The 27946-nt window shown below is 44.9% G+C and overlaps 1 protein-coding gene across 1 annotated transcript in view; it reads right to left on the reverse strand.

The window, feature by feature from the left end:
• Window positions 1-116: 116 nt before the first annotated feature.
• RP1L1 (RP1 like 1) overlaps window positions 117-27946 on the reverse strand; it is a 31940-nt gene continuing 4110 nt past the window's right edge. Inside the window, 2 exon segments of the mRNA XM_068142930.1 lie at window positions 117-6138; window positions 26980-27641. Coding sequence (XP_067999031.1) covers window positions 128-6138; window positions 26980-27622 — 6654 coding nt within the window. The 5' untranslated portion in view covers window positions 27623-27641 and the 3' untranslated portion in view covers window positions 117-127.

Raw genomic sequence — 27946 nt, forward strand, 5'->3', positions numbered from 1 at the left:
TTTCTTCATCTTCCTCCTTCACTTCCTCCTCTTCTTTTGTTTCTTCCTTCTCCTCTTTTGGTTCTTCCTCCTCCTTTACTTCTTCCTTCTCTTTTGTTTCTTCCTCCTCCTCCTTCACTTCCTCCTCCTATTTTGTTTCTTCCTCTTCCTCTTTTGTTTCTTCCTCTTCCTCCTTCACTTCCTCCTCTTCCTCTTTTATTTCTCCTTCTTCTTCCTTTACTTCCTCCTCCTCTTTTGTTTCTTCATCTTCCTCCTTCACTTCCTCCTCTTCTTTTGTTTCTTCCTTCTCCTCTTTTGTTTCTTCCTCCTCCTTTACTTCTTCCTTCTCTTTTGTTTCTTCCTCCTCCTCCTTCACTTCCTCCTCCTCTTTTGTTTCTTCTTCTTCCTGCTTCACTTCCTCCTCCTCTTTTGTTCCTTCTTCATCATCTTTTACTTCCTCCTCTTTTGTTCCTTCTTCATCATCTTTTACTTCCTCCTCCTCTTTTGTTTCTTCCTCTTCCTGTTTTACTTCATCCTGCTCTTTTGTTTCTTCTTCCTCCTCTTCCTTGACTTCCTCCTCTTCTTTTGCATCTTCATCCTCCTTTACTTCCTCCTTCTCTTTCATTTCTTCCTCCTCTTTAGTTTCTTCCTCCTCTTCCTTCATTTCATCTTCCTCTTTTGTTTCTTCCTCCTCCTTCACTTCCTCCTCTTCTTTTGCTTCTTCTTCCCCCTCCTTCATTTCCTCCTCTTCTTTTATTTCTTCTTCTTCTTCCTTTACCTCCTCCTTTGTTTCTTCCTCTACTTCCCCCTCTTCTTTTGTTTCTTCTTCTTCCTCCTTCACTTCCTCCTCCTCTTTTGTTTCTTCCTCTTCTTCCTTTACTTCCTCCTCTTCCTTCACATCCTCCTCTTCTTTTGCTTCTTCTTCCTCCTCCTTCACTTTCTCCTCTTTTGTTTCTTCCTCTTCTTCCTTTACTTCCTCCTCTTCCTTCACATCCTCCTCTTCTTTTGCTTCTTCCTCCTCCTCCTTCACTTCCTCCTCCTTTGTTTCTTCCTCTACTGTAGTCTCCTCTTTAGTTTCTTCCTCTTCCTCTTTTGCTTCCTCCTCCTCTTTTGCTTCCTCCTCCTCTTTTTCCTCTTCCTCTTTTTCTTTCACTTCCTCCTCTTTTGTTTCTACCTCTTCCTCTTTCACTTCCTCCTCCTCATTCATTTCTTCTTCTTCCTCCTTCACTTCCTCATCCTCTTTTGTTTCCTCCTCCTCTTCTTTTGCCTCCATTATTTCCTCCTCCTTTTCCTCTTCTTCCTTCTCTTTTGTTTCCTCTTCTTCTCTCTCTATTGTTTCTTCCCCTACTTCTGCTTCTTCCTTTTCTTCTTCTTTGGTTTCATCATCTTTAACCTCATTCTCCATCTCACAGATTTTGCTCTCTGATATTTCATGCCCTTCTCCATCTTCATTCAAGGCCGAGCTGCCAACTGTATTTAATTCTGCTTCATTTTCTTCTGTGATGTCCTGAGCTGCTTCTGAGACACAGGCATCCTCATTATCATTTGTCTTCAACCTCAGGATTTGCTGTAAATCAAATGCTTTCATGACTGGAGCATTGGTGGCCACCATTGGGTTTCGTGGGGGCTTGGAAGCCAGTTTTTTCCTGACACAAGAGTCACACGGGCAGTATTCCTCCTCACTTGCTTGCTTACTAAAACTGGCCTCAAAAGCTGCACTGAGTTCTATGTCTTCAGCCACATGAAATGATAAGTATAATGTGTCCTCTAGCCTAGTGTGGGTTGCACTCTTGTCATTGAAGTGTGACTTTCTGTGCATAGTTTGCAGCCGCCGTCACCTCTGCTCAGTCTGGAGCATTGACTCATGCTTGAGTGGTTCAGCCGGAGGCCTCGGTGTCCTGTTCCCTGCTCTGGATGTGATCTTCCTCATCTCCTTCTCTATGCTTTTTTGGATCCTTTGGCTCACGGCCTCCTTCAGCTCCAATATCATTTGATCCATCTGCTGGTTGTTCTGCAGGTTCCACCTGACCTTGAACTCGTTCATGGCACTGACGTAGTGAGTCATAAACTCCTTCTCGATTTTCTTGAGCAGTCTCAGGACCCAGACCGGGTCTGGATTCACTGAGTTTTGTTGCACAAGGGATGTTTCCACACTGCTGGCTGTATTGACTTTGGGTTCCGGGTCATTTGGAGAGTCTTTTTCAAGCTGCTCTTCCAGATCAGCTTTCAGCTCTGTCCCACAATCTGCATCATTGACATTTGCATCATCATTAATGGCCAGCTGATCAGCTTCCTCTTCAAGATTTCCTTTGGGGATTTCATCATTCACAGCTTCAGCTTCTTCTTGTTCTCCATTTGTAGTTAACGTGCTCTTTTCTTTGCTCTCATTTTCCTCCCCTTCCTCCTGATCATTTTCACAGTTACTGCAGTCATCCTCCTTATTCTCTTCTGCCTCCTGAGCTAGAGAGTCCTCTCTGACAGTCTGTGCTTTTTCCTCACCTTGTGACTCTGAACATGCTGTTGAAGGTGGTAATGACTGCTCTTCCTCTTTACTTTGCTCCTCAGCCTCAGTCACTTCAGTGCCTGTCTCTACATTTTCCATTTGTCCACCTGATTTGAGCTCAGCATTTTTCTGTGCCATTAAAGTGGCACCAGCTGTGATCTCATCTCCTGAACCACCAGAAGCACTGCTAACATCAACTCCAGAGGAAGACATGGGAGTGAAGTCATAATCTACATACTTTGGGGCTTTAAACACAGAGGCTGTCTTTGCCTGTTCCCTTGCCTCTTGACCTGAACTTGGATCACTATTTTCAGCTGTGCAGCCAAACCATAGGGATTGAAAAATATTTAGCAGCTCCATATACCTTGGCTTATTCAAACCTTTTGATTTATCTGATGGATCTTCTGACTCTTCATCAAGGAGCTGGAGGCTGGCAAGACAAGTAATCAAAATCTTGGCAGAGTTACTCAGTTTTCTCCCCATAGTGGGAGACACTTCAGGAAGACTGTGTGATCGATCAAATTTTGCTTCATGTTTTGAACTGAGCAAAGCCTTCATGATCTGGACAGAGGTCTGGACAGAGGTTGGCAGGTCTCTTTTGTTGTTATTTTGGCTGGATGCAAGTGACTCATTGCATTCTGCCTGGTCAGCTTTGGCAGCTTCAGACACTACCTCAGGGACCTGTTCTTGATTCATGCATTCTTCAGCTTCCGCTTCAGCCCCTTCTACAGCCTCTTCTTCAGCCCCTTCTTCAGCTTCCTCTTCAGCCCCTTCTACAGCCTCTTCTTCAGGCCCTTCTTCAGTCTCTTCTTCAGGCCCTTTTTCAATCTCTTCTTCAATTCCTTTTTCAGTCTCTTCATCAACCACTTTTTCAGCCTCTTCTTCAACCCTTTTTTCAGTCTCTTCTTCAACCTCTACTTCAGCTTCTTCTGCTATCTCTTTTACTACCTCAACCTTTGCCTCATTTTCAGTCTCCTCCACATTCTTTTTCTCAGCCTTTTCATCCTCTAAGGTTCCCTCTGAGTTTGTACTGCATGATACCTCAGTGGTTGCCTCTACAGATTCCTCTTCTGCATAATCCTCCATTTCATATTTCATAAGCAAGGTTTCGGAAGGAATTTTTCTTAACCATTCTTGCACAACCTCTTCTGGAGATGCATTTGGTAGAGTAGATGGCATTAACTCACTCTCTTCCTTCTTCATGCCCTTGCTTTCTAACTCTTCCTCCACTTTCCTACTACAAGAATCTTCAGCCTCTTTATTCTTCTGATAATTTGTTTTGGTTGCAGTTGATTTAGACCCATAGAAAGTTGTTTTGGAGGTTTCTGAAATTTTTTTTTGCTCTTTCCCTTTGGTCAGCACTGACTCACTACCTATGCTGCTGACAGAGGAATTCTTCAACATGGCTGAAGGTAATTTTTTGCTCTTTGGCTTGGCTTTTGGTGGGGCAGGGCAATGCAAGCTGCGAACTGACAAAGTCTCAGACAACGATGCCCGGCTGGAGTTTGACATCCTCACATGAAGGTTTCTAGTTTTTATCTGCCTTGATTTTGAAGATTGAGACATGTTTGAGTGTGAGCACCTATCACTGCTTTCCTGGGACATCTGTGTCAATAAGCAATGTTCCTTTATTTCTGACTTTGAAGACACTCTTGAAGAGACGCTTGCAGAATTTCCATTCCTAATGCCACTCTCAGCTGCAGGGTCACGTTTTGAACGCACACTTTCACTCATACTTCCCTGTCTTGAAGAAGGATTCTCTGAATTAATCTTGGAATCCCCCTCTCTAGCTTTTCCATTAGAACATGAAGCACCTGAGCAGAGGGATGATGGCCTGCTATTTTCTTCTCTATGGCTTCTCTTCTTTGAGCTTTTTGCGGATTCACTGTAGCCATTGGTGGTGCTTTTTGAGCTTTTCTCCTCAGTGAAACCTGCAGCTGCCTCTGCTTCACTAGTGGATGAAATGTTTGACTGGAAAGATACTGAGTTATGAGACATGGGGTCTCTGATTGATTTTTTCTTGGTTCCACATGAGCTTTTGGAGTAATTAGATTCCCTGCTGCATGATCTCATATCATCTGCATGTAGGGAATTCTTTTTGTTTGGAGTGGATCCAAGCGAAGACACAGACATTTCAGACCGTGCATCCAAATGAGCATGGCTGTGTTCACTCTTTTTGGATCCTCTGGAAGAGCAAGAGACATTGCACACAACATTCTCATCGCTGTCACTTTTCTTGTTGTTCCTGTCACTAGCTCTGGAATGGGAAGTGCCTTGTGTAGAGCATTGTTCACCGTCACTGTTCTCATCTTTGACTGACTGACTGGGCTTTGTTTTTGCTGACACTGAGCTGAATTCTTTGATTTCACTTTCTTCTTGTTCTACTCCAACCTCTTCAGCCTGTTTCTTAGGGTTGGACTCACTGGAGAAGGAGGAGATCACTGTGTTGTCATCAGAGTGGTCATCCTGTTCACTTTTTGCTCTTGGTGTGGAACAGTTATTAGACTTGCTGTGCACACTGTTGGCAGGAGTGGAGCACTTAGTGTTATCTTCTTGATTTGCCTTCTGAAGGCTTGAGGAGGACATACTCCTACCCACACTACTTGTTTCCTCATATATATTCTTCCTGCTCTGCCTGGACTGCAGAGATGACCTAGACATGACACTCCCAACTCTGCTGCTTTCAACTTCTTCTGCATCATCTCCAATATGAGAATTGGTTTTGCTTGCCCCATTGTCTCCAGGGGCGTCTTTAGTATCCAGGTTGTTTTCACAGCTTGAATGTGACATTAAACCCAAGGATGAATGTCTCTGACTATTGCTTGTGCTTGTCCGAGTGTTTTCCTGCTGGTCCTCTCCATTGGAAGCACCTGTAGACAAATCACTTCGGCACCTTTTAATGGATCTATATGCCACTCTGTTCTCTATAGTCTCTGAATAGGATGAGCACTCTTGCACAATGTGCTCAGAGAATTCCCCACTGGATGTGGTGCAGAGGCTATCCACAGAAGCCATTTTTTTATGGACTACTCTCCTGCAGGAGGATGTGCTGGAGCACGAGGACCATGTGTGCCAAGTGCTTCGTACAGCAGGCTCTCCCCTCTGGGCTGTGTGCATGGGGTTCTTCCAAATGTCACAGTCCTGGTGTTTCTTTCCACAGCTGTGACAGTGAGCCTCGTTGCATTCCGATTCCTCAAGCTTTGACATGTAAGAATTGATATCGTAGGGATACAGCGACTCATCTGCCTCTGAGCTGGCTTCTGGGTTCATCTTCTGTATGGGGTCTATTGCACTGTCCTCCTCTACCCCTGACTCTTCACAAGGCATCTGGTTCATCAGATTGGACTTTTTGATCTGGGTGGACCACTGCGAAGTCTCATGGTTGAGCAAGCAGAAGCGGACTTTCATCTCCACAGACAGGCTGCCGTCTTTGTTCACGTGCACCTGTTTTTCTATGTCGTCATTGACCAAGGAGTGGACAAGGTCCCCAAGCTTTGAATGTGAGAAATTATTTGAGAAAGGTGCACCATTATCTGGTGAGACAGCAAGGCAATTAGGGAACAACTTTTCTGATGACAAAGAAAATCTCATCGACCTATTGCTTGATGCTGACCATGGATGGATAACATTTTTTCTGGCTTTCAGTCCGAAGTCCACTGGAGTTTGAAATAAGGAAAGAAAAGGAAGATAGAGAGAAATGTGGACTTGTATAAAGATGATGAAAAATAGACAGATCAAACACTCAAATTACTAAATACAGATCAAATGTTCAAATTACTCAGTACAGATCAAACGTTCAAAGTACTCGATACTGATGTTAGTCCATTAAAGCTTGAATATGCCCATTTAAATAATTTGAAAAGCTGCCTTTTATGAAGTGACGGCCACAAATGAATGATTTTCACAGGATTACAGAATGTTAAGGGCTGGAAGGGACCTCAAAAGATCATCTAGTCCAACCCCCCTGCCAGAGCAGGATCACCTAGAGTAGATCACATAGGAATGCATCCAGGTGGGTTATGAAAATCTCCAGAGAGAGAGACTCCACAACTCCCCTGGGCAGCCTACTCCACGTTGAATGGTCTGTTGAATATTTTGGTTGAATAGTTTATATTGACATCTTCTATACATTAACTTCATTAATTAATCAATTGAAACATTTTTTATTTTTTGGTTGTTCTGTCTGTATGACATGAAGAAAAATTACATATATACAAAGCAGCAAACAGGAAAAAAAGAGGAAAATATGTAGAAAAAAAATCTATTTTTAAAAAAAAATCTATATTTTGTCATATTTCAAATATTTAACTGCACAAGTTTTCATCCTTCTTCTTCAGTAGGGGAAAATGCATGGAGAAGTGATTCTCTTCCTTAGTTAGAGGCCAAGTGCCAAACATTTACAGTACGTCCTTCATGTCTCCATTTAAATGCCAGGAAACCTGCATGTGGCCTTGCAGACCAGAGAAGCACTTGGACCCTGCAGGAATGTGCCACTATGAAAACAATCATAACATTGTTTGGGTTGGAAAAGACCCTTAAGATCACTGAGTCTAAGGCAGCACTGCCAAGTCCACCACTAAGCCACGAGGATGATTAGAGGACTTGAGCATCTACCCTATGAAGAGTGACTGAGAGCCCTGGGGCTGTTCAGTCTGGAGAAGAGAAGACAGAGGGGAGATCTGATCAATGTCTACAAATATCTGAGGGGTGGGTGTCAAGTGGAGAGGGCCAAGCTCTTTTTGGTGGTGTGTAGTAATAAGACAAGGAAGGATGGATACAAACTTGAACATAGAAGATTTCACCTCAACATGAGGAGAAACTTTTTTACAGTGAGGGTGATGGAGCACTGGAACAGGCTGCCCAGGGAGGTTGTGGAGTCTCCTTCTCTGGAGAATTTCAAAACCCACCTGGAAGTGTTCCAGATGCTTTTGGCAGGGGAGCTGGACTTGTCCCAGAGGGGGATAAGAATCCTGGGGCAGGAATTGGCAGGGCTCATTGATAGGGCTTCAAACTAGATTTGAAGGGGGAAGGGGTTAATAGTCTCCTGCTGGCCAGAGACAGAGGGGCAGCTCACCAGCAGTAGAGAGAAGGAGAGCTGGTAAGGGCTCTCAACTTGCTGCCCTGAGGCAAGCCACCAATGATCCACCAGGACATTCTGTGGAAACCGAGGGGAATTGGCACAAGAGGAGGACAGGGCCAGACCAGCTGAAGTGCTTCTATGCGAATGCGCGCAGCTTGGGCAACAAAGAGGATGAGTTAAGGGCCACTGTGCTGCTGGGATGCCACAACATAGTGGCTATTACTGAAACTTGGTGGGATGAATCCCATGACTGGAATGTAGGGATAGATGGGTATAAACTCTTTAGGAAGGATAGGCAGGGAAGGAGAGGAGGAGGTGTTGCCCTCTATGTCAATAGCCAGTTGGAATCAATGGAGCTCCACCTGGGGAGGGATGATGAGCTGGTTGAGAGTGTATGGGTTAAAATTAAAGGCAGGACAGGGGAAGGAGATATTACTGTGGGGGTCTCCTACAGGCCACCTGACAAGCAGATCCAAGCAGATGAGGCCCTCCACAGGCAAATAGAAGCGGCTTCCAGGTCACAAGCCCTGGTCCTCATGGGTGATTTCAACCACCCTGACATCTGCTGGAGGGACAACACAGCAAGGCACCAGCAATCCAGGATGTTCCTGGACTGCATAGAAGACAACTTCCTCCTCCAAATGGTAGAGGAACCAACAAGAAAAGGTGCTATGCTGGACCTTGTTCTCACCAACAGGGAAGGGCTGGTAAGCAATGTGAGGCTCATAGACGGCCTTGGCTGCAGTGACCATGAAGCAGTTGAATTTAATATCCTCAGGGCAATCAGGAGGAAGTATTCCAAGCTTACGACCCTAGACTTTAGGCGTGCAGATTTTGATTGCTTCAGGGATCTGATAGCCAAAGTGTCATGGGACAAAGCCCTGGAGGGAAGAGGGACCCAGGACATCTGGTCAGTATTCAAGGACCACCTCCTCTATGTCCAGGAGCTCTATATACCAACAAAGAGAAAAGCAGGTAAGAATGCTAGGAGGCCTGCCTGGATGAGCAAGGAGCTACTGGACACACTATTACTTAAAAGGAAACTCTACAGGAAGTGGAGAGAAGGACAGGTAGAACAGGGGGTATATAAGGAAGCTGCCCGAGCAGCAAGAGTCCTGATTAGGAAAACCAAAGCAGAGTTCGAACTGAACCTTGCCAGGGAGATTAAAGGGAACACTAAGAACTTCTACAGGTATATTAATGGGAAGAAGAAGACTAGGGAAGGTGTGGGCCCCCTCAGAAAGGAAAATGGTGACATGGTCACAAGTGATGAGGAAAAGGCTGAGGTACTTAATAACTTCTGAAGGGGGCCTACAGGAAGGCTGGGGAGGGACTGCTCAGGATCTCAGGTAGTGATAGGACTAGGGGGAATGGAATGAAGCTGGAGGTGGGGAGATTCAGGCTAGATGTGAGGAGGAGGTTCTTCACCATGAGAGTGGTGAAACCCTGGAATGGGTTGTCCAGGGAGGTGGTCGAGGCCCCGTCCCTGGAGGTGTTTAAGACCAGGCTGGACGAGGCTCTGGCCAGCCTGATCTAGTGTGGAGTGTCCCTGCCCATGGCAGGGGGGTTGGAACTAGATGATCCTTGTGGTCCCTTCCAACCCTGAATGATACTATGATACTATGAATGTGCTGAATTGGGTTGGGGAGGTCCACACATGGCACCAAATTAATATGCCAAGTTTTTTTGCCTTTTCCCTACCTAATCAATATGTCAGCTCAAAATGAAGTCTGAGATGTTCTAGCTGTGAATCAGCCAGAGGAGCAGACAATTACAGTATCACAGTATAACTAAGGTTGGAAGAGACCTCAAGGATCATCGAGTCCAACCTATCAACACAGACCCCATGACTAGCCCATGGCACCAAGTGCCACGTCCAATCTCCTCTTGAACGCCTCCAGGGACGGTGACTCCACCACCTCCCCGGGCAGCCCATTCCAATGATGAACGAGTCGCTCAGTGAAGAACTTTCTCCTCACCTCGAGTCTAAACCTCCCCTGGCACAGCTTGAGACTGTGTCCCCTTGTTCTGGTGCTGGTTGCCTGGGAGAAGAGACCAACCCCTTCCTGGCTACAACCACCTTTCAGGTAGTTGTAGAGGGCAATGAGGTCTCCCCTGAGCCTTCTCTTCTCCAGGCTAAACAATCCCAGCTCCCTCAGCCTCTCCTCATAGGGCTTGTGTTCAAGGCCTCTCTCCAGCCTTGTTGCCCTTCTCTGGACATGTTCAAGTGTTTCGATGTCCTTCTTAAACTGAAGGGCCCAGAACTGGACACAGTACTCAAGGTGCGGCCTAACCAATGCAGAGTACAGGGGCACAATGACTTCCCTGCTCCTGCTGGCCACACTATTCCTAATGCAGGCCAGGATGCCATTGGCCCTCTTGGCCACCTGGGCACACTGCTGGCTCATATTCAGGCGGCTGTCGATCAGCACCCCCAGGTCCCTCTCTGTTTGGGAGCTCTCCACCTACTCTGACCCCAGCCTATAGCTCTGCATGGGATTGCCGTAGCCAAAGTGCAGCACTCGGCACTTGGACTTGTTAAATGCCATCCCATTGGATTCTGCCCATCTGTCTAGTCTGTCAAGGTCCCTCTGCAGAGCCTTTCTACCCTCTAACTGACTAACATCTGCTCCTAACTTGGTGTCATCTGCAAACTTGCTGCTCATCCAGATAAGGGTGCAAACTTCAATGTAGCTGAAAGGAAAGCATTTCTCAGACGGTATTTGCTGCTGATATTTCCCACCTTCTGTCGCAATGCAATTCCTTGTTGAAATCAGAGTCCATCACTGGCTCCTCTGCACCAGGTTCATTAAATCTGGTCCATCCAACATCAGCATTTGAAAATGATGAGTCAGACTAGCATCCACCCCACCCCAAGCATCTGCCCTTATCCTCTCTGATGGGAGGATTAGCTTAAAACTTGACAAGTTGTGAAAAATGTTAAGCATTTTGTTTTTTATGGTAAGCCTCTTGGTGACTCAGACAGTGGGAAGGTTATGGCTCATGAGTCCAAGCTATTCCCCCTGACCAGAAGATCTCAAAACTTACTGATTTTATATGGACATTATCCACATCATGGATGAAAAGCTACTCCAGCTGGAAGCTGTGAGCATGCCAAGGGTTAAGCTTGGGCTGGCCACTAGATGAATGACAGAAGCTCTCTTTTAACCCCTCTCCCTTCCCAAAGGGGAAGAGAAAGGAAATAATTGAGAGAGATTTATGGCTGGAAAACAAAACTAAAACAGCTTTAGTGAACATAATAACAACAATAAAATGAAATATATAGAAATAAATACAAACTCAATATGGAACCAAACCCCTTGATGGCAATTAGGTCACCTTCACCACTGAGGATGCTGTAAACAGGCAGTGGGGAAGTCCTAGTCTGGACCTGGACTTGATGATCTTTGAGGTCTCTTCCAACCTTGGTGATTCTGTGACCAAGAAGCAGATTGGAACTGGATCCAGAAACACACAGTCTGGGATCAAAGGCAGAACATACAGAGTCCTCCTAGGATGCTGACCATTTAAGATGAGAGCTTGACCCCTCATAATCCCTCATCTTTATAATGAATATGACATCCATGGAATGGAATGCCTTGCTGGTCAGTTTATGGTCATGTGTCCTGTCCTCTCCTTTCATGCAGGCGCCATCTTTAATTTTGCAGCACCTCAATGTGGCACACAAGATTTAGCAGTGACCTTGGTCTCCATAGGAGCAAATGTAAGCAAGAGCCTTTGTGCAGCCCAGTCCATTATCACTGCCAGGAGCAGACACTGCCTGCAAAATTGTGCTTCAGGAAGGGCCACCACTGAGAAGATACTGAGCTGAGAAGTAGAATAAAATAGAGTTAACCAGGTTGGAAAAGACCTTTGAGATCATTGAGTCCAACCTATCATCCAACACCATCTCATCAACTAAACCATGGCACCAAGTGCCCCATCCACTCTCTTCTTAAACACTTCCAGTGATGGTGACTCCACCACCTCCTTGGGCAGCCCATTCCAATGGCCAATCACTCTTTCTGTGAAGAATTTCTTCCTAACATCTAGCCTAAGTAAAAATCACTGAACAGAGTATGTTCTGTTCTAAGTCAAACCAGGACAGAAGGGAAATGGGGAATCACAAGAGAGAGACATTCCAACTAGCTGTAGGAGCTGGGACTTAGTATATAAATCCTGTTGCTTCTAGACCAACCTCATAGATCTATATGGCATTGTTCCATGGTCTTAGCAGGTGGCCCTTAGCAGGAACATCCACACATTGTGCTTCATGGAGCATGATGAATACTGTGTATAGACTCCAGGAGCTCGGGACATAAAGAGAAACACATTTAGCTGACAATTCTGGTTGAATAGGTTTTTTATTATGGAGCCAAGAGTTGCACTCTCAGCAGAGCTCATTGCACAAATGTGAAAGTAAAAGTATCTCCTATCACCTGAGTTTATTTCACACAAAAATACAAGTTGAAAGAGAATCAGAGCTTGCTAAGAAGTGTAGCAGAATCCTTTGAATTCTCTGTTCAGGAAGAAGAAACTGGTGAAAATATCAAAGCATCGTAGAGTGATTTGGGTTGGAAGGGACCTTCAAAGGTCATCTAGTCTGAACCCTTTGCAATGAGCAGGAATATTTTCAACTACAGCAGATTGCTCAGAGTCCAATTCACAGAATCACAGAATCAATAAGTTTGGAAAAGTCCTCAGAGATCATCAAGTCCAACCTATCACCCCACCCCTCATGACTAACTAGACCATGGCTTCAAGTGCCACATCCAATCCTTTTCTGAACACCTCCTGGGACAGTGACTCCACCACCTCCCTGGGCAGCACATTCCAATGGCCAATTACTCTTTCTGTGAAGAACTTTATTTACACCTTGAGCCTAAACCTCCCCTGGTGCAGCTTGAGACTGTGCCATCTTGTTCTGGTGCTGGTTGCTTGGGAGAAGAGACCAACCTCCACCTGGCTACAACCTCCCTTCAGGTAGCTGTAGAGAGCAATAAGGTCTCCCCTGAGCCTCCTCTTCCCCAGGCTAAGCAACCCCAGCTCCCTCAACCTCTCCTCATAGGGCTTGTGCTCCAGTCCTCTCACCAGCCTTATTGCCCTTCTCTGATCTTCCCTTCAATCTGACCTTGAATGTTTCCAGGAATGGGGCATTTACCACCTTGCTGAGCAATCTGTGTCAGTGTTCCAACACCCTCAGTGTAAAGAAATTTTTCCATATATATATATATATATATATTCTAAATCTCCTCTCAGTTTAAAACCATTGCCTCTTGCAACACACCCTTTTAGAAACAGCTGTCCCTATCATTCTTGTGGACCTCCTTTAATTACTGAAAGGCCACAATGAAGTCTCCTTAGAGCCTTTGCTCCCCCATGCCGAACAACCCCAACTCTCTCATCCTGTCTTCACAGCAGAGGTGTTCCTGCCCTCTGATCATTTTTGTGGCCTCTTCTGGACCCACTCCTATCCTGAGTACCCCAGACCTGGGCACAGCCCTGCAGGTTGAATCTCCACCAGACAACAGCAGTGAGACAGAATCCCTTGCCTCAACCTGCTGGCCGCACTGCTTTGGATGCAGCCCAGGACAACTTTTGTCACTTGGCTTTTGGGCTACAAGGGCACATTGCGGGTTCATGTGCAGCTTTTCATCCAGCAGTATCCCAAAGTTCTTCTCCACAGGGCTGCTCTCAACCTCTTCATCCTCCAACCTGTATGGATACTGACAACTGCCCCAACTGCCATTCTGCTTCCTTTCTCATAATTGGTAAAAACTCCAAAGTCTGCATTTGGAAAATGAGATTTTCCTAGGGAAAAAAAGCAGATTTCCCCCCCCCCCCCCCCCCAAAAAAAAAAGTCTTTGTAGAAACAGTGATTTCTACTCCAAGAAAATTCACCATTTCCCCAGAAGAGGGTGAAATTCTGCTATTCTTTGTACTCCAGGTAAATTAATAAATAGAAGTATCATGTTCACAAATATTACTGCACATGCTCAGTATTATTGTTGGTGAGGCACTGGAACAGGTTGTGAGATGTTGGAACAGGTTGCACAGGGAGGTGGTACAAGCCCCATCCCTGGAGGTTTTTAAGGCCAGGCTGGATGTGGCTCTGAGCAACCTGATCTAGTGTGAGGTGTCCCTGCCCATGGCAGGGGGGTTGGAACTGGATGATCCTTGAGGTCCCTTCCAACCCTACCAATTCTGTGATTCTACGAAATGTCTTTGCCCTGGATTAAATTCAACAGCATCAAAAGTGATTACACTTGCTACGTTATTATTGAAAGAAGAAAATCTCCTCAGGCTAAGGGAATAATTTTCATTCAGTATATGCTAGATAAGGAAGTATTATATTTGGCATATGTTAGATAAGAAAGTGGCTAGCACATGGGGTCTTGTAAGGCACTGGGCCAAATGATTTCAGGGCATCTGAAAGGTTCATAAAACACACCTGGATATGAGTCTTCTTATGGACCAGGTTCATGGAAAGTTTTGCTGAGGTTTACATATCGCTTGTGTAAATCTCATTGGAGTCGTTGTGGTTTTGGCACGGAATCCGAGAATACCAAACTTGAAACCTGTGGTTTGCTTTTAGACTATGAGTCACACACATGGTGGGTGGAAAGTGGTACAGTTCATTTGGTGACAATGGTTTGCACCAGATGAGGGGCTGAAATTGGTTGCAATTATTCATACCTGAACACAGCCTGAAACCAAGTGTCACAGTGAATATGTCAGCATGGGACCAGAAAATTAACTATCTCAAAACCAGAAATTGATACCTTTCTTCTCTTGCTGCTTGTATGCACACTGTGGTTTAAACCAGCTTATTTGCCTCCATGTAGCCCATTTCCCTCTTAGAGTTGCACTAGGGTCTTGCTGACACCTGTCATTAAGACAGATGAGTTTGGTAGAGAGCCCAAACATGAGTGGCCTGGAGGATGCCTGTGGGCTCTCTACAGATGTCCTAGAAAAGGCTATATGGATGTCGTGACCGTTTGAGGCGGTGCCTTTAACAAAGGGACACCATGGCCGAATGTTTTATAAACAAGACAGGTCTAAACTAATTTCATTGGTGGAGAAGCAGAAGCACTGCCTTGAGTTTTGAGTTCAGTGAGACTAGTCTCAGTCTTGCACTTTCTCCTTCTGCAGCTCACAGATTCTGGGCTTTTGGCCAGACTGACCTTGGAACAGATAAAGCCTCTACTAACACATATAACTGCTTCTAATTAACAACTGCTCTTTCTCTCTCTTTCTAACCCTCTCTGGGGAAAAGGGGGAGAGAAGGGGGTACAGAGGGAGACCCTTCCTCCAGACGGGGAAAGGGAATCTCATTCTGTGTTACTTTGTTGTATATTTCTGTGTATATATTGTAAATATTGTAAATTCTGTATATAAACCTGCATTCCCTAAACTGCTTTGTAAATACAGCACACAATCCCTTTGCTAATCCGGCTGTGGTTTTTTTCCTTTCAATTTTTTTTCCCTTCACTTTACGGGGGGGGGGGGGGGGGGGGGGGGAGAAGGCCTGGCCTTCCCCTCGACCCTCGACAGATATGTCAGGAAATGTGTCAGACAAGCCTGTTTCCTGGCCTTGCACCCCAAGGTCACTATAGTCATGAATATCAGGAATTATTTAGTAATGATAGGGAAGCCAATATCTTTACTAATAACAGGAAAAAAAAATACTAATCCGTCTTTACTACCAAATCAAACAATTCTGGATCCAGGGCACTGAAATAGAGTTACCTGTGATGTTAAATTGCAAGAATGGTCTTCAGTGCATTAAATCCTGTATCAGCTGGCACTGTTTCAAGCAGTTCCTGGGCAGATCTGGGAGTTAACTTAAACCAGGGTCTTTCCTAAGTAGCAGCTTAAAAGTGGCCACTCAGTTTTAGAGGCTGTGGGAATTAGTCTCTAGTTTGGAAAGTACACAGTGAGAATATGTATTAGTAGTGCCATTTGGTGTCAGGGCCAGAGTATGTTGCCCCAGTGTTATTCATTGAATCATAGTATTATTTTGGTTGGGAAAGACCTTTAAGATCACCAAGTTCAACCATTAACACAGCATTGCCAAGTCACCACTAAAATATGTCCCTCAGCACCACTTGTACATGGCTTTTAAATTCCTCTAGGGATGGGGACTCCACCATTGTCACCTGGTCCAAGCCTTGACAAGCCCTTCAGAGAAGAGGATTTTCCTAATAGCTAAATTAAACCTCCTCTGATGCAACATGAAGCTGTTTTCTTTCATTCTATCACTTGTCACATGGGAGAAAAATATCAACCCTCAGCTCACTACAATCTCCTTTAAAGTAGTTGCAGAGAACAAGAAGGTCTACCCTGAGTCTCATTTTTCATCAGAATAAGCAACCCCAATTCCCTCAGCTGCTCCTCACAAGACTTGTGCTCTAGATCCTTTACCAGCTTCACTGCCTTCTCTGGACACTCTCCAGCACCTCAATGTCCTTCTTGCAGTGAGTGGCCCAAAACTGAACCCAGCACTTGAAGTGTGGCTTCACCAGTGCTGAGTAGAGAGAAATAATCACCACACTAATCCTGCTGGCCACACTGCTGCTGATACAGGCCAGGATGCTCTTGGACTTCCCAGCCACCTGGGCACACACTGACTCATCTTCAGCTGGCTGTTGATCTATAGATCCTTTTCTGCTGGGCAGCTTTCCAGTCACTCTTCCCCAGGTGTTGTTGTGGCACAAGTGTAGGACCCATCACTTGGCCTTGTTGAGCCTCATGCCATTGTCCTCAGTCCCTGGATCCATACAGATTTTATATACCAGTCCATGGTGCTTTTTCTGGCTTAGAAAGCTTTTAGACTACCAGTTGCTGAAAACTGGGAAGATGCACTGAAGACAGTACCATCTCATATGTGCACTTCTGTCTTTCTCCAAGAATGCTACAAGAGGTTACTGCCCAAGATGGCTTGATTTGACTCAGAACAGTTAGTCTTGCCACAGCATTTAGTCTGTCTCATTCCAAGCTCTACACAACTATAGAAGAAAAATGAAGATTCTTAGCCCAAGGGGTTTCTAATAGCTAATCCTTTCACAGTCTCCAATTAACGGTGCCTGAGGAAAATTCCTTAAGTTATGATTGCTCCACTCATTAACTTGCAAAGCAATTCTCTGCTCCCTCAAGGAAATTTGGTTGTGCATAGTCTTCATTCAGTAGTGTTTTAACTTCTAGAATCTAAGGCAAAAGAGAGTTTTTTTCCTGGTTATTACTGTGACCCATAAGAAAATCAGCCAGACTCATTCATTATATATAACAACTTATGGTCAGCCTTGAGTGTGTTTGAGCAAAAAAACCCTAAATAATAAAAATCAGCTTTGGCCTGACTTCAACAAACATAAAAGCAGCCACATCCCTTGGAAAACTCTTCTGACTGTTGATAAATCCCATTTGAGAAGCTGATGGTAATAGTCACTGTAGACTATTTGCATACACAATGTAGTTTCACATGTCTTACAAGAATTACTATTGGATTCTAAGGAAGAATTTTGTTTGTTTTCATTTTAAGAGAGAGACTTAAAGGGTGGCCTGGTGATTCAAGAATAAGTGCAGAAGCTGTGACTAGGCAACAGAGGATGGGTTCCTGTGACTTAAGTGTTAATGACACCTCACCTGGGGGACCCTGGATAATTGCCATTTGTAAGAGAAATCCTCTGTTGCTGTGCAGTTCCTCTCATGTAATCCTACAAGCAATTTCCAAAGGCAGGCAGTGGGAATCTTCACATAGGTAAAGTCTCCTATGGTTTAGAGCATGGAGAAAGAAAATCCTCTAGGTTGTGTGAGAGTCATTAGCCATTGGAATGTGCTGCCCAGGGAGGTGGTGGAGTCACCATCCCTGTAGGTGTTCCAGAGGGGATTGGACATGGCACTTGGTGCCATGGTTTAGTCATGAGGTCTGTGGTGACAGGTTGGACTTGATGATCTTTGAGGTCTCTTCCAACCTTGGTGATTCTGTGTAGGAACTTCCCAGAACAGAGATAAAAGTCTGTCTGATGAAGTTGTTAACCTACAAATGTTACTCTACCTTTTTTTTTTCAATTGAGATATCTGCTCTTAGTAGCACACTGGCTTCTATTTTGCTGTAGAATTACTTGCCAGAAAAGAGTAGGAAAGCTGCAATTTTCAACTGTCTCATCAGTCAAGTGACCTTCAGATGCAGAGTTCCATGTCTTCTGTTCACTGGTATATATGTGTAGTCCATTAAAACAAGTATATGAAATCCTGAGCTTGGGTTAATTTTAGGTGGCTCCCCTCAGTCACTCTTCCAGTCTTCTATAGTCAAACAAAAGAAGACAACAGGCAAAAATGAACTCCCTCCCCACTATCCTAAATGATTTAGAGGAATTAAATCCAGACCTGTCTATCTTAGTGCACATTAGTCTTCTTGGTGCTTAAGAGTAAAAATACTGATTCTACCTCATTCACAGAATCACAGAATGGTAGGAGTTGGAAGGAACCTCTGGAGATCATCTACTCCAACATGCCTGCTTAAAGCAGCTTTACCTAGAGTGGGTTGCACAGGACCATGTCTAAGCTTCAGGAGCCAGAATGAAAATTCAGATGTGTAAATGCCAATAGGACCACTCTGGATTTACACTAATATTGACACCAAGACTTTCCAATCCCTTTCTGACCTGAGTCTTGCATGATTGTTATAGGCTGATTCTGAATTCATAGCACTGAAAGACTCTCTGGCCCAAGAGCAATGAAGGCCCCATAATCTGGGACATGGAAGTGACAACCAGCCTCTCCTGGGAAGTTCAGGAAGAACAAATTGGAAACTATGTGAGAGGTAAATGGAATTAATTATCTCTGAGGTCTTTCCCAACCTTATTGAATCTATGATTCCATGATTCTATGAAAAATGGGGCCAAGAAAGACAAAGTAACAGCAAAACAAGTGTGATCACAAAGTCAAGAGCTCTGCTGGCCTCCCATGGATCTTGATGCTACACAGCTCCTTTGGCCTTACAATGAACTCCATCAGTTATTAGTGTTCTGCATAGCAGCTCTTGACCTTCTTCTGACTTCATTGCATGAAAATGCAAAGCAGCTAAAGTGCTTGTGACAGTTTGAGGCCATGCCTTTAAGAAAGGGACACGTTCTCGGTAAGGTTAATCTGTGGGTACGCCTTTTATTTGCAGTTGCCCTGAGATACCCTTCCCGAGATGATCTTCCATGGAATCCTAAACCCTGGACTACCATAGATGAGGGAATTAAGCACCTGAGAGAATTTGCTGTTAGAGAGATACTCTATGGTGAACATGAAACTCTGAATCCTGATGACATTCCTGTGGGTATTGGTCTTGCTAAAAAGATCATCAAACTTGCTCCTTCTAATTATGCAAACATTCTGGCAAGCAGAATTGTATCAGGAAATTATGGTGGAGCTTCTCCTACAGTTGGCCAAATCAGTGATCAAATGAGACAATTGGAGGATAGCATGACACGTGTTTCTTTGGTTTCAGCCACTGAAACTGTCTGGAAAAATTGAGAATTGCATGAAGGATCTGAAAGATTCCATATACCAATTGGCACAAAGACATAATTCTAATTCTTCCTCAAGGTGGATACAAGTTTCATCTGTGAGGAACAGACGTCCTCCAAGGAGGTCATTCCAAAACAGATAAAATCAAAACAGACCACCGAGGCAATCACGTAGAACTATTTGGATAACTCTGCGTGATCATATTGGTGAGAACATGAACCGGTGGGATGGCCAACCAACTTCTAATCTTTTCAGGAGACTGAGGGAACTGCAAAGTGGCAGAACCCGAGGTAGCAATACCAGAAGGGTAGCTGTTACTTCCACAGCTCCCCAGAACAACACTAGTAGCTCCAACAGGGGCTCCAGATAGAACACTGCACACTGTGCTGAATGCACATGTGGGCATGTTCCCCATAACTAGGCGTGCCCTGCCACCCGCCAGGAGGAGGAGAGGGATAATAGAGATAACAGAATCTATTGGGATGTGTACATCCAGTGGCCTGGCACTTCACAATTTCGGAAGTACAGGGCCTTGGTTGACACAGGAGCCCAGTGCACCATAATGCCAACAAATTATAAGGGGTCAGAGTCTATAACTATTCTGGGAGTCACTGGTGGATCTCAAGAGTTAAGTAAGGTGGAGGTTAACATAAGTTTAACTGGTAAACAATGGAGGAAGCATACAGTTGTGACCGGACCTGATGCACCTTGTATTTTGGGAATTGATTTTCTGAGAGAAGGGCGTTTCAAAGACCCTAGAGGTTACAAATGGGCTTTCGGATTAGCTTCTGTAGAAATTGATGGACACAAACTAAAGCTGTCTGCTAGACCTGAGCTTTCTGATGAATCTGCAGTTGTAGGACAACATAAGATACAGGACATTAAATTGCCGGTTGCTTCTCAGACTGTGCATCACAGACAATACAGAACCAACCGTGACTCTTTGTTGCCTATTCAGAATCTGATTCATCAGTTGGAGAGTCAGAAAGTCGTCAGCAAAAGTCATTCATCTTTCAACAGTCCAGTGTGGCCTGTGCAAAAGCAGAATGGAGACTGGTGTCTGACAGTCGACTACTGAGCCCTAAATGAAGTAACACTGCCTATGAATGCAGCAGTACCAGACATGATGGAGCTCCAGTATGAGCTGGAATCCAAAGAGGCTAAATGGTATGCTACATAGACATTGCTAATGCCTTTTTCTCTATTCCCATAGCAGAGGAATGCAGGCCTCAGTTTGCTTTCACCTGGAGAGGACTCCAGTACACTTTCAACAGATTGCCAATGGGCTGGATCCACAGCTCAAGTATCTGTCATGCAGTAATCCACGATGCTCTGGAGAAAGGCGGTGCTCCAGAACACATCCAGTTCATCGATGATATCATCATCTGGGGTAAAACTGCTGAGGAAGTCTTCGAGAAAGGTAACAAAATCATTGACATTCTTCTGAATGCAGGCTTTGCCATCAAGCGAGACAAGGTGAAAGGACCTAATGTAGAGATTCAGTTTCTGGGAGTGCGGTGGCAGGATGGATGCCAACATACACCAGTGGATGTGGTAAATAGAGTCTCTACCTCGGCAAATCCCACAAACAAGCAAGAGACCCTATGTTTCTTGGGGATAGTGGGATTTTGGAGACTGCACATTCCTGGATACAGTCAAATCCTGAAACCTCTGTAGGATGTGACTCGGAAGAGAAACAGTTTCCACTGGGGACCTGAACAACAAGCAGTCTTTGTCCAGATAAAGCAAGAGGTAATTCAAGCAATGTGTCTGGGACCTGTCCAAGGTGCTCCAGACATTAAGAACATTTTGTACACGGCTGCAAGTGACAATGGTCCAACCTGGTGCTTGTGGCAAAAAGCTCCAGGTGAGACATGTGGACGACCTCTTGGTTTATGGGGTCAAGGTTACAGAGGTTCAGAGGCTAACTATGCTCAAACAGAGAAAGAAATTCTAGCTGCCTATGAAGGAGTGAAAGCATCTTCTGAAGTAACTGGACCTGAATCACAACTTCTCTTAGCTCCCAGATTACCGGTTTTGAATTGGATGTTGAAAGGCAAAGGCTCCACACCACATCATGCTTCAGACTCAACATGGTCTAAGTGGATGGCTCTGATAACGCAGAGAGCTCGAATGGGAAATCTTGAAAGACCTGGTCTAGTGGAGGTGATCTCAAGTTGGCCTGAAGTTACCAACTGTGTTAAACCTTCAGAGGAGAAAGTACCTCGTGCTGAGGAAGCTCCTCCTTACAATGACCTTTCTGATGATGAAAAGAAATATGCTTTGTTCACAGACGGTTCCTGTCGTCTTGTTGTAAACAAGCGAAGGTGGAGGTCTGCAGTGTGGAGTCCAACACGCCGAGTTGCAGAGGCGAAAGATGGAGAAGGAGAATCCAGTCAGTTTGCAGAGGTAAAAGCTGTCCAGCTAGCTCTCGACGTGGCTGAACGTGAGAGATGGCCAAAGCTTTATCTCTACACCGACTCATGGATGGTAGCCAATGCTCTATGGGGGTGGCTAAAGAACTGGAAGAAGAGTGGTTGGCAGAGGAAAGGAAAACCCATTTGGGCAGCCGACTGGTGGCAGGACATTGCTGATTGAGTCGAGAGAATTCCAGTGAAAGTGAGACACATCGATACTCACATTCCTAAGAGCAAAGCTACTGAGGAACAGCAATACAACCATCAGGCAGATCTAGCTGCAAGAGTTTCTCAAGTAGACATGGACTCTAATCTTGATCTCGACTGGAAACACCGAGGTGAGATATTCTTAGCTCGGTGGGCTCATGATTCGTCAGGACATCAAGGCAGAGATGCAACATACCAATGGGCTCGTGACAGATCCATAGACATTTCCATGGATGCTATCACGCAAGTCATCCATGACTGTGACATTTGTGCTGCTATTAAGCAGGCAAAACGACTTAAGCCCTTGTGGTATGGTGACAGATGGTCCAAGTACAAGTATGGTGAAGCTTGGCAGATTGACTACATCACTCTACCACGTTCTCGTTCTGGTAAGCAATACGTGCTTACTATGGTAGAGGCAACACTGGATGGTTGGAAACTTATCCAGTTCCACATGCAACTGCACGCAACACCATTCTCGGTCTGGAGAGACAGATCCTGTGGAGACATGGAACTCCAGAGAGGATTGAGTCAGACAACGGAACTCATTTCAAAACCAACCTTGTAAAGAACTGGGCAAAAGAGCACGGTATTGCGTGGATATTCCATATTCCCTACTATGCACCAGCTGCAGGGAAGATTGAACACTACAACGGTGTGTTGAAGACCACTCTTAAAGCCATGGGGGGTGGATCTTTGAAAAACTGGGAAAAACATTTAGCACAAGCAACCTGGCTGGTAAATAGTAGAGGTTCAGTGAACCGAGCTGGATCTGCACATTCAGATCTGCTACAGAAAGTAGAAGGTGATAGAGTTCCAGTTGTTAGAGAAAAGAATCTGTTAGGTAAAACTGTTTGGGTATTTTCACCCTCAGGAGAGGCTAAACCTGTCCGAGGGGTGGTTTCAGCTGAAGGTCCAGGTCACACTTATTGGGTAATGCAAGAGAATGGTGAAATTCAGTGTATTCCACAAAGAAATTTAACTTTAGCTGTGAGAGGGTAATTTCAAACTGTTGTGCGGCTACATCACGTCCAAAGGAAGAATCAACGGGGAATCTACGGTGCACGAACCCTGAGAACCCTGAGAGCCCTGAGTCAACTAAGAGGCCCTGCGAATCCCTGTTTCCCTTTTCTTTGCTTCGTCGGCGAAGATATAAACTGTGTTCCATTTTTCTCATTTCCTGATTTTATTGGACTTCTTAATCATCTACATCTGAGTATAGCCAGAATGGAGTATGAACTTTACTCACGAACTGTAAATGTCATTGTGGATTGGATGGACAGTATGAACAGCCAATGAAATTGTTTAGAAGGGGTGGACTGTGACCGTTTGAGGCTGTGCCTTTAAGAAAGGGACACCATGGCTGGATGTTCTATAAGGAAAGACAGGTCTAAACTAATTACATTGGTGGATTGGTAGAGTGCAGCTTTAAGTTTTGAGTCCAGCTGAGACTTTTTCTCATTTCACTTTCTGCCCTCCTCCTTTCCAGCTTCTAGGCTCTCTGCCAGACTAACCTTGAACTGATAAACGTAAGGCCTGCAAACCTACTAACATTTTGCTCTGATGTATAACTGCTTTGAATTAACAACTGATCCTTTCCTCTCTTTCTAACCCTCTCTGGGGAAAAAGGGGAGAGAAGGGGGTACAGGGGGGGAACCCTCCTCCAGCAGGGGGAGGGGAATCTCATTCCTGTGTTACTTTGCTCTATATTTCTGTGTATATATTGTAAATACTGTAAATTGTGTATGTATACCCTGCATACCCTAAACCTGCTTGTAAATTCAGCGTTCCTTTCCTAATCCGGCTGTGGTTAGCTGTGGTAATTTTTTTTCCTTCACTTTGTGGGGGGAGAAGGCTGGGCCTTCCTCCCTAACCCATGACAGTGCTCCATTTATTTGCTTTCTAAAATCACCACTGTTTCTTCCTTTTCAGGTAAAACTTCTCATTAAAGACAATTTAGGGGGAAAAAAAGAAAAGAAAGAAAAGAAAAACAATAGGAAAACAGTTCTGTGAAGTGATGGCTTGAAATTAAATGATAAAGGTTTTGCTGGAAAATAAAACATATTGGTTTGCAAGACCAGTAAGATTTTCAGTCCCAAAAGGTTTATATCCTTGGGAGTTATGATTGAATTAAACTTATAGGTTTACTGGGAACACCTGTGGACTAGGTGGGGGACTGCAAAAGGAAGAAATTTTTTTCCTCTGCTTTTTTTATTATTTTTTTTTTTCACATTAGTGCTACAAGAAAGGAACACAAAATAACAAGCTTGTTCCATATTGTGACCGTTTGAGGCTGTGCCTTTAAGAAAAGAGACAGTGCTGGGACACTATGGCTGAATGTTTTGGAATGTTAATGAAAACAATCAGATATTCTAAACTAATTTCATTGGTGGATTGGTAAAAATGCAGTTTTAAGCTTAGGTGCAGCTGGGACTTTTGTCAGTTCGCTCCTTTCCTTTCTCCTTTCCAGCTCGTCCGCTTCTGGGCTCCCTGCCAGACTGACCTTGGACAGATATGCAAACTAAGGCCTACTAACATATTTTGCTTTAATTAATAACTGCTCTTTTTTTCTCTTTCTAACCCTCTTTGGGGAAAAAGGGGAGAGAAGGGGGTACAGGGGGGGAACCCTCCTCCAGAGGGAGGAGAATTTCGTTCCTGTATTATTGTTTATTTTTTTACCTTGCTTTATATTTCTGTGTATATATTGTAAATACTGTAAATTGTGTATATATCCTGCATTCCCTAAAAATTGCTTGTAAATATAGCATTTCCCTTTTGCTCCTCTGGTTGGCTAGCTGTGGTTTCTTTCGTCCTCTTTGTGGGGGGGAGAAGGCTGAGCCTTTCTCTCAAACCCACCACACATATATCTCTAAGTTTACACCCACATAAAGGTATAATCCTGGGCTGCATCAAAAAGATATGTTGCCTGAAGATTTATTTACATCTAGCATAGAATAGAGTAGAGTAGAGTAGAGTAGAGTAGAATAGAATAGAATAGAATAGAATAGAATAGAATAGAATTAACCAGGTTGGAAGAGACCTTCACGATCATCAAGTCCAACCTATCACCCAACACCATCTCATCAACTGAACTATGGCACCAAGCACCCCATCCAGTCTCTTCCTAAATACCTCCAGTGATGGTGACTCCACCACCTCCCTGGGCAGCACATTCCAATGGCCAATCTCTCTTTCTATGCAGAACTTCTTCTTAACATCCTGCCTAAACCTCCCCTGGCACAGCTTGAGACTAGTTCTTTCCTTTGAGGGTGACAAAGGACACTGGAACAGGCTGACCAGGCAGGTTGTGGAGTCCCCCTCTCGGGAGAGATTTAATCTGTTACAGAGGCATGGAGAAGAAATCAGGAGAATCTCAGATTTGTCATGAATTTCAGAAGAACAGAGAAGTTGTCATGCCCCAAAATTATTGTATGAGTTCACTCTGATTGGCATATTCACTAAATCATCAATAAAAATATGTCTGCTCATCCCACTCATATTCTAATTACTTTTGTATTTATTAGTTAGCTTACCATAGGGCTGAGGATCCTACACCAAGAGCAGGACCCTTTTCTGTTAGGAACTATGAAACTGTAAGGTGTTACCTAAGGGCCATCTCATTCTGTCAAATTCCCTCTTGTTAACTACAGAAAAATGTTGTAAGATGTCTCCCAGAAAATGCTAGGTACTAAACAGAATTATATCCACCTGATAAACATTGAGCTTAGGACTTCTGACAGAAGTTTCCTCCCATTAACTGAAGACATTATCTAATGTATGAAGCTCTTGAATGGTTGACCAAGATTCTTCCATGTCACCCTTTTGCGTGATTAATGGGGCAGTAACTAATGTGACACTAACAACACTAGGCTGGGGACAGAGTGGCTGGAGAGCCGCCAGACAGAAAGGGACCTAGGGGTACTGATTGACAGCCAGCTGAACATGAGCCATCAGTGTGCCCAGGTGGCCAAGAAGGCCAATGGCATCCTGACCTGCATCAGAAATAGTAGTAATAGCAGGAGCAGGGAAGTCATTGTGCGCCTGTACTCAGCACTGGTTAGACAACATCTTGAGTTCTGTGTCCAGTTCTGGGCCCCTGAATTTAAGGAGGACATTGTGTATTGGGTTGAACTGAGGTGGAGTTAATTCTCCTCACAGCATCGTTCTAGGGCTGTGGTTTTTTGCAGCAGTAGTTGATAACACAGCAGTGTTTTGGCTACGGCTGAATCCAGTATCCGAGCTGTGTCCTTTCAAAATTTCCCTGCCTCAAGAGTACATTGAGGGGTGGGCAAGATTTTGGGAGGGGGCACAACTGAGCCAGCTGACTCAGACTGGCCAAAGAGGTATTCCATACCATATGACGTCAGCTCAGGTATGTGAAAGAAGCAAGTTTGGGGATTCGTCCATGGCATTTATCCTCCCAAGGAACTACCAAGCTTAGAAAGCCCTGCTTCCCGAGACTGACCACCGTCCTGCTGATGGGAAGTAGAGACTAACATCTCTCTCTCTGCTTTCATTTGCTTCCGTGCGGTCTATTTGCTGTTTGCTTATTAGTGTTATTAAATTGCTCCTATCTTATCCCTGGCTTCTGTTATATTTTCTTTCCCTTCTTCCCCTGTTCACTTAAGAGGGGGAGTGATAGAGCGGCTTGGTGGGTATCTGGCCTCCAGGCCAGAGCCAAACCACCACACATTGAGACTCTTGAACATGTCCAGAGAAGGGCAACGAGGCTGGGGAGAGGTCTGGAGCACAGCCCCATAAGGAGAGACTGAGAGAGCCAGGGTGGTTTAGCTTGGAGAAGAGGACACTCAGGGGAGACCTTCTTGCTGTCTACAACTACCTGAAGGGAGGTTGTAGCCAGATGGGGGTTGGTCTCTTCTCCCAGGCCACCAGCACCAGAATAAGAGGACACAGTCTCAAGCTTCACCAGGGGAAGTTTAGGCTTGAGGTGAGGAGAAAGTTCTTCACAGAGAGAGTTGGTAGCCATTGGAATGTGCTGCCCAGGGAGGTGGTGGAGTCGCCATCCCTGGACGTGTTCCAGAGGGGATTGGACGTGGCGCTTGGTGCCATGGTTTAGTAGTCATGAGGTTGGACTTGATGATCTTTTAGGTTTTTTCCAACCTTATTGATTCTATGATTCTGCACAAGCCCATGGATTAAGTGAATTTGGGTTAACCATTGCCCCTGTGAGCTAAAGGATTTGCATGGTGGTGAATGCAAATGCTGATGTGATAGCTGTGCTAGAATAAGTGCCCAGCACCAGGTATCAGAGATACTTGCCTTCTTCCCATCAGCAGTGTAGAGCTTTTTCACTGGAAGCTGCAAAATCTCCGAAATCTCATCCAGGAGGGTTTCGAAACTCCTGGAGTTTCTGCGGTTCAGGATAATGGAGCGCCAGAAACCACTTTCTCCATTCTTGACTAGAGTGATTTTCTTAGGTATTCTGGGGCCATGGTGAGTGAAAGTGGTGGAATAATCTTCAAACTTGCCCTCCTGAGCTGCTCTTCTCAAGGTGCTTGAGGGACGGCCGCTTCGCGGAGGGCCTGGCTTGTGCCCCCCAGGAGTGATGGTGATAGGCTTGGCGTACGTCTTGTCAGAGCAAAGGTACCAGCCACCATCCTCCAACTGATCCAGCTCACTAATGCAATGTATTCCTCGTGGGGTGGTGATGGTGCGTACCCCAAATGGCAGTGGGACCCGATGAGAGAGGTCATCCATGAGTGCATTGAAGCTCTTGAAGCTCCTCTGGTTGATGGCCATCTTGACTCCCACAAACGGAGGATCTCCGCTCTTGAAGAAAGTTATTTTCTTGGCGGGGGGTACCTTGGTGACAGTGCTTGTCTGACCCACAGTGGGAAGGCTCTGCTCATACTTGTAGGAGCTGGCGGTCGACATGTAGTCAGCAGGCACCTGAGTCATCCCTCTTGCTTAAAGGTATCTACAAGAAAAGTAAAACCAGAGTTTCTTTGAATCGTGTAGAATTGGTGCCGGATGAGCATGCAAGCAAAGTTTGCTTTCCTCACAACAGTTTTACAATCTGTTCCTGATCAAAAGCAGCTGATACCAGGGTGGAGTTGGGAACTCACTGGCTCAGGTAGGTTTGGGGAAACACAGCAGGAAGAGTAGCGACTAGCTATTGACATTGAGACTCTTGAACATATCCAGAGAAGGGCAATGAGGCTGAGACACTCTGGCTGAATGTTTTAGAATATTAATGAAAACAATCAGATATTCTAAACAAAT

Source organism: Melanerpes formicivorus, unplaced genomic scaffold, assembly GCF_026170545.1.
Source record: "Melanerpes formicivorus ecotype bairdi unplaced genomic scaffold, bMelFor1.0.p_v2 SCAF_9, whole genome shotgun sequence".
Classification (NCBI taxonomy): domain Eukaryota; kingdom Metazoa; phylum Chordata; class Aves; order Piciformes; family Picidae; genus Melanerpes; species Melanerpes formicivorus.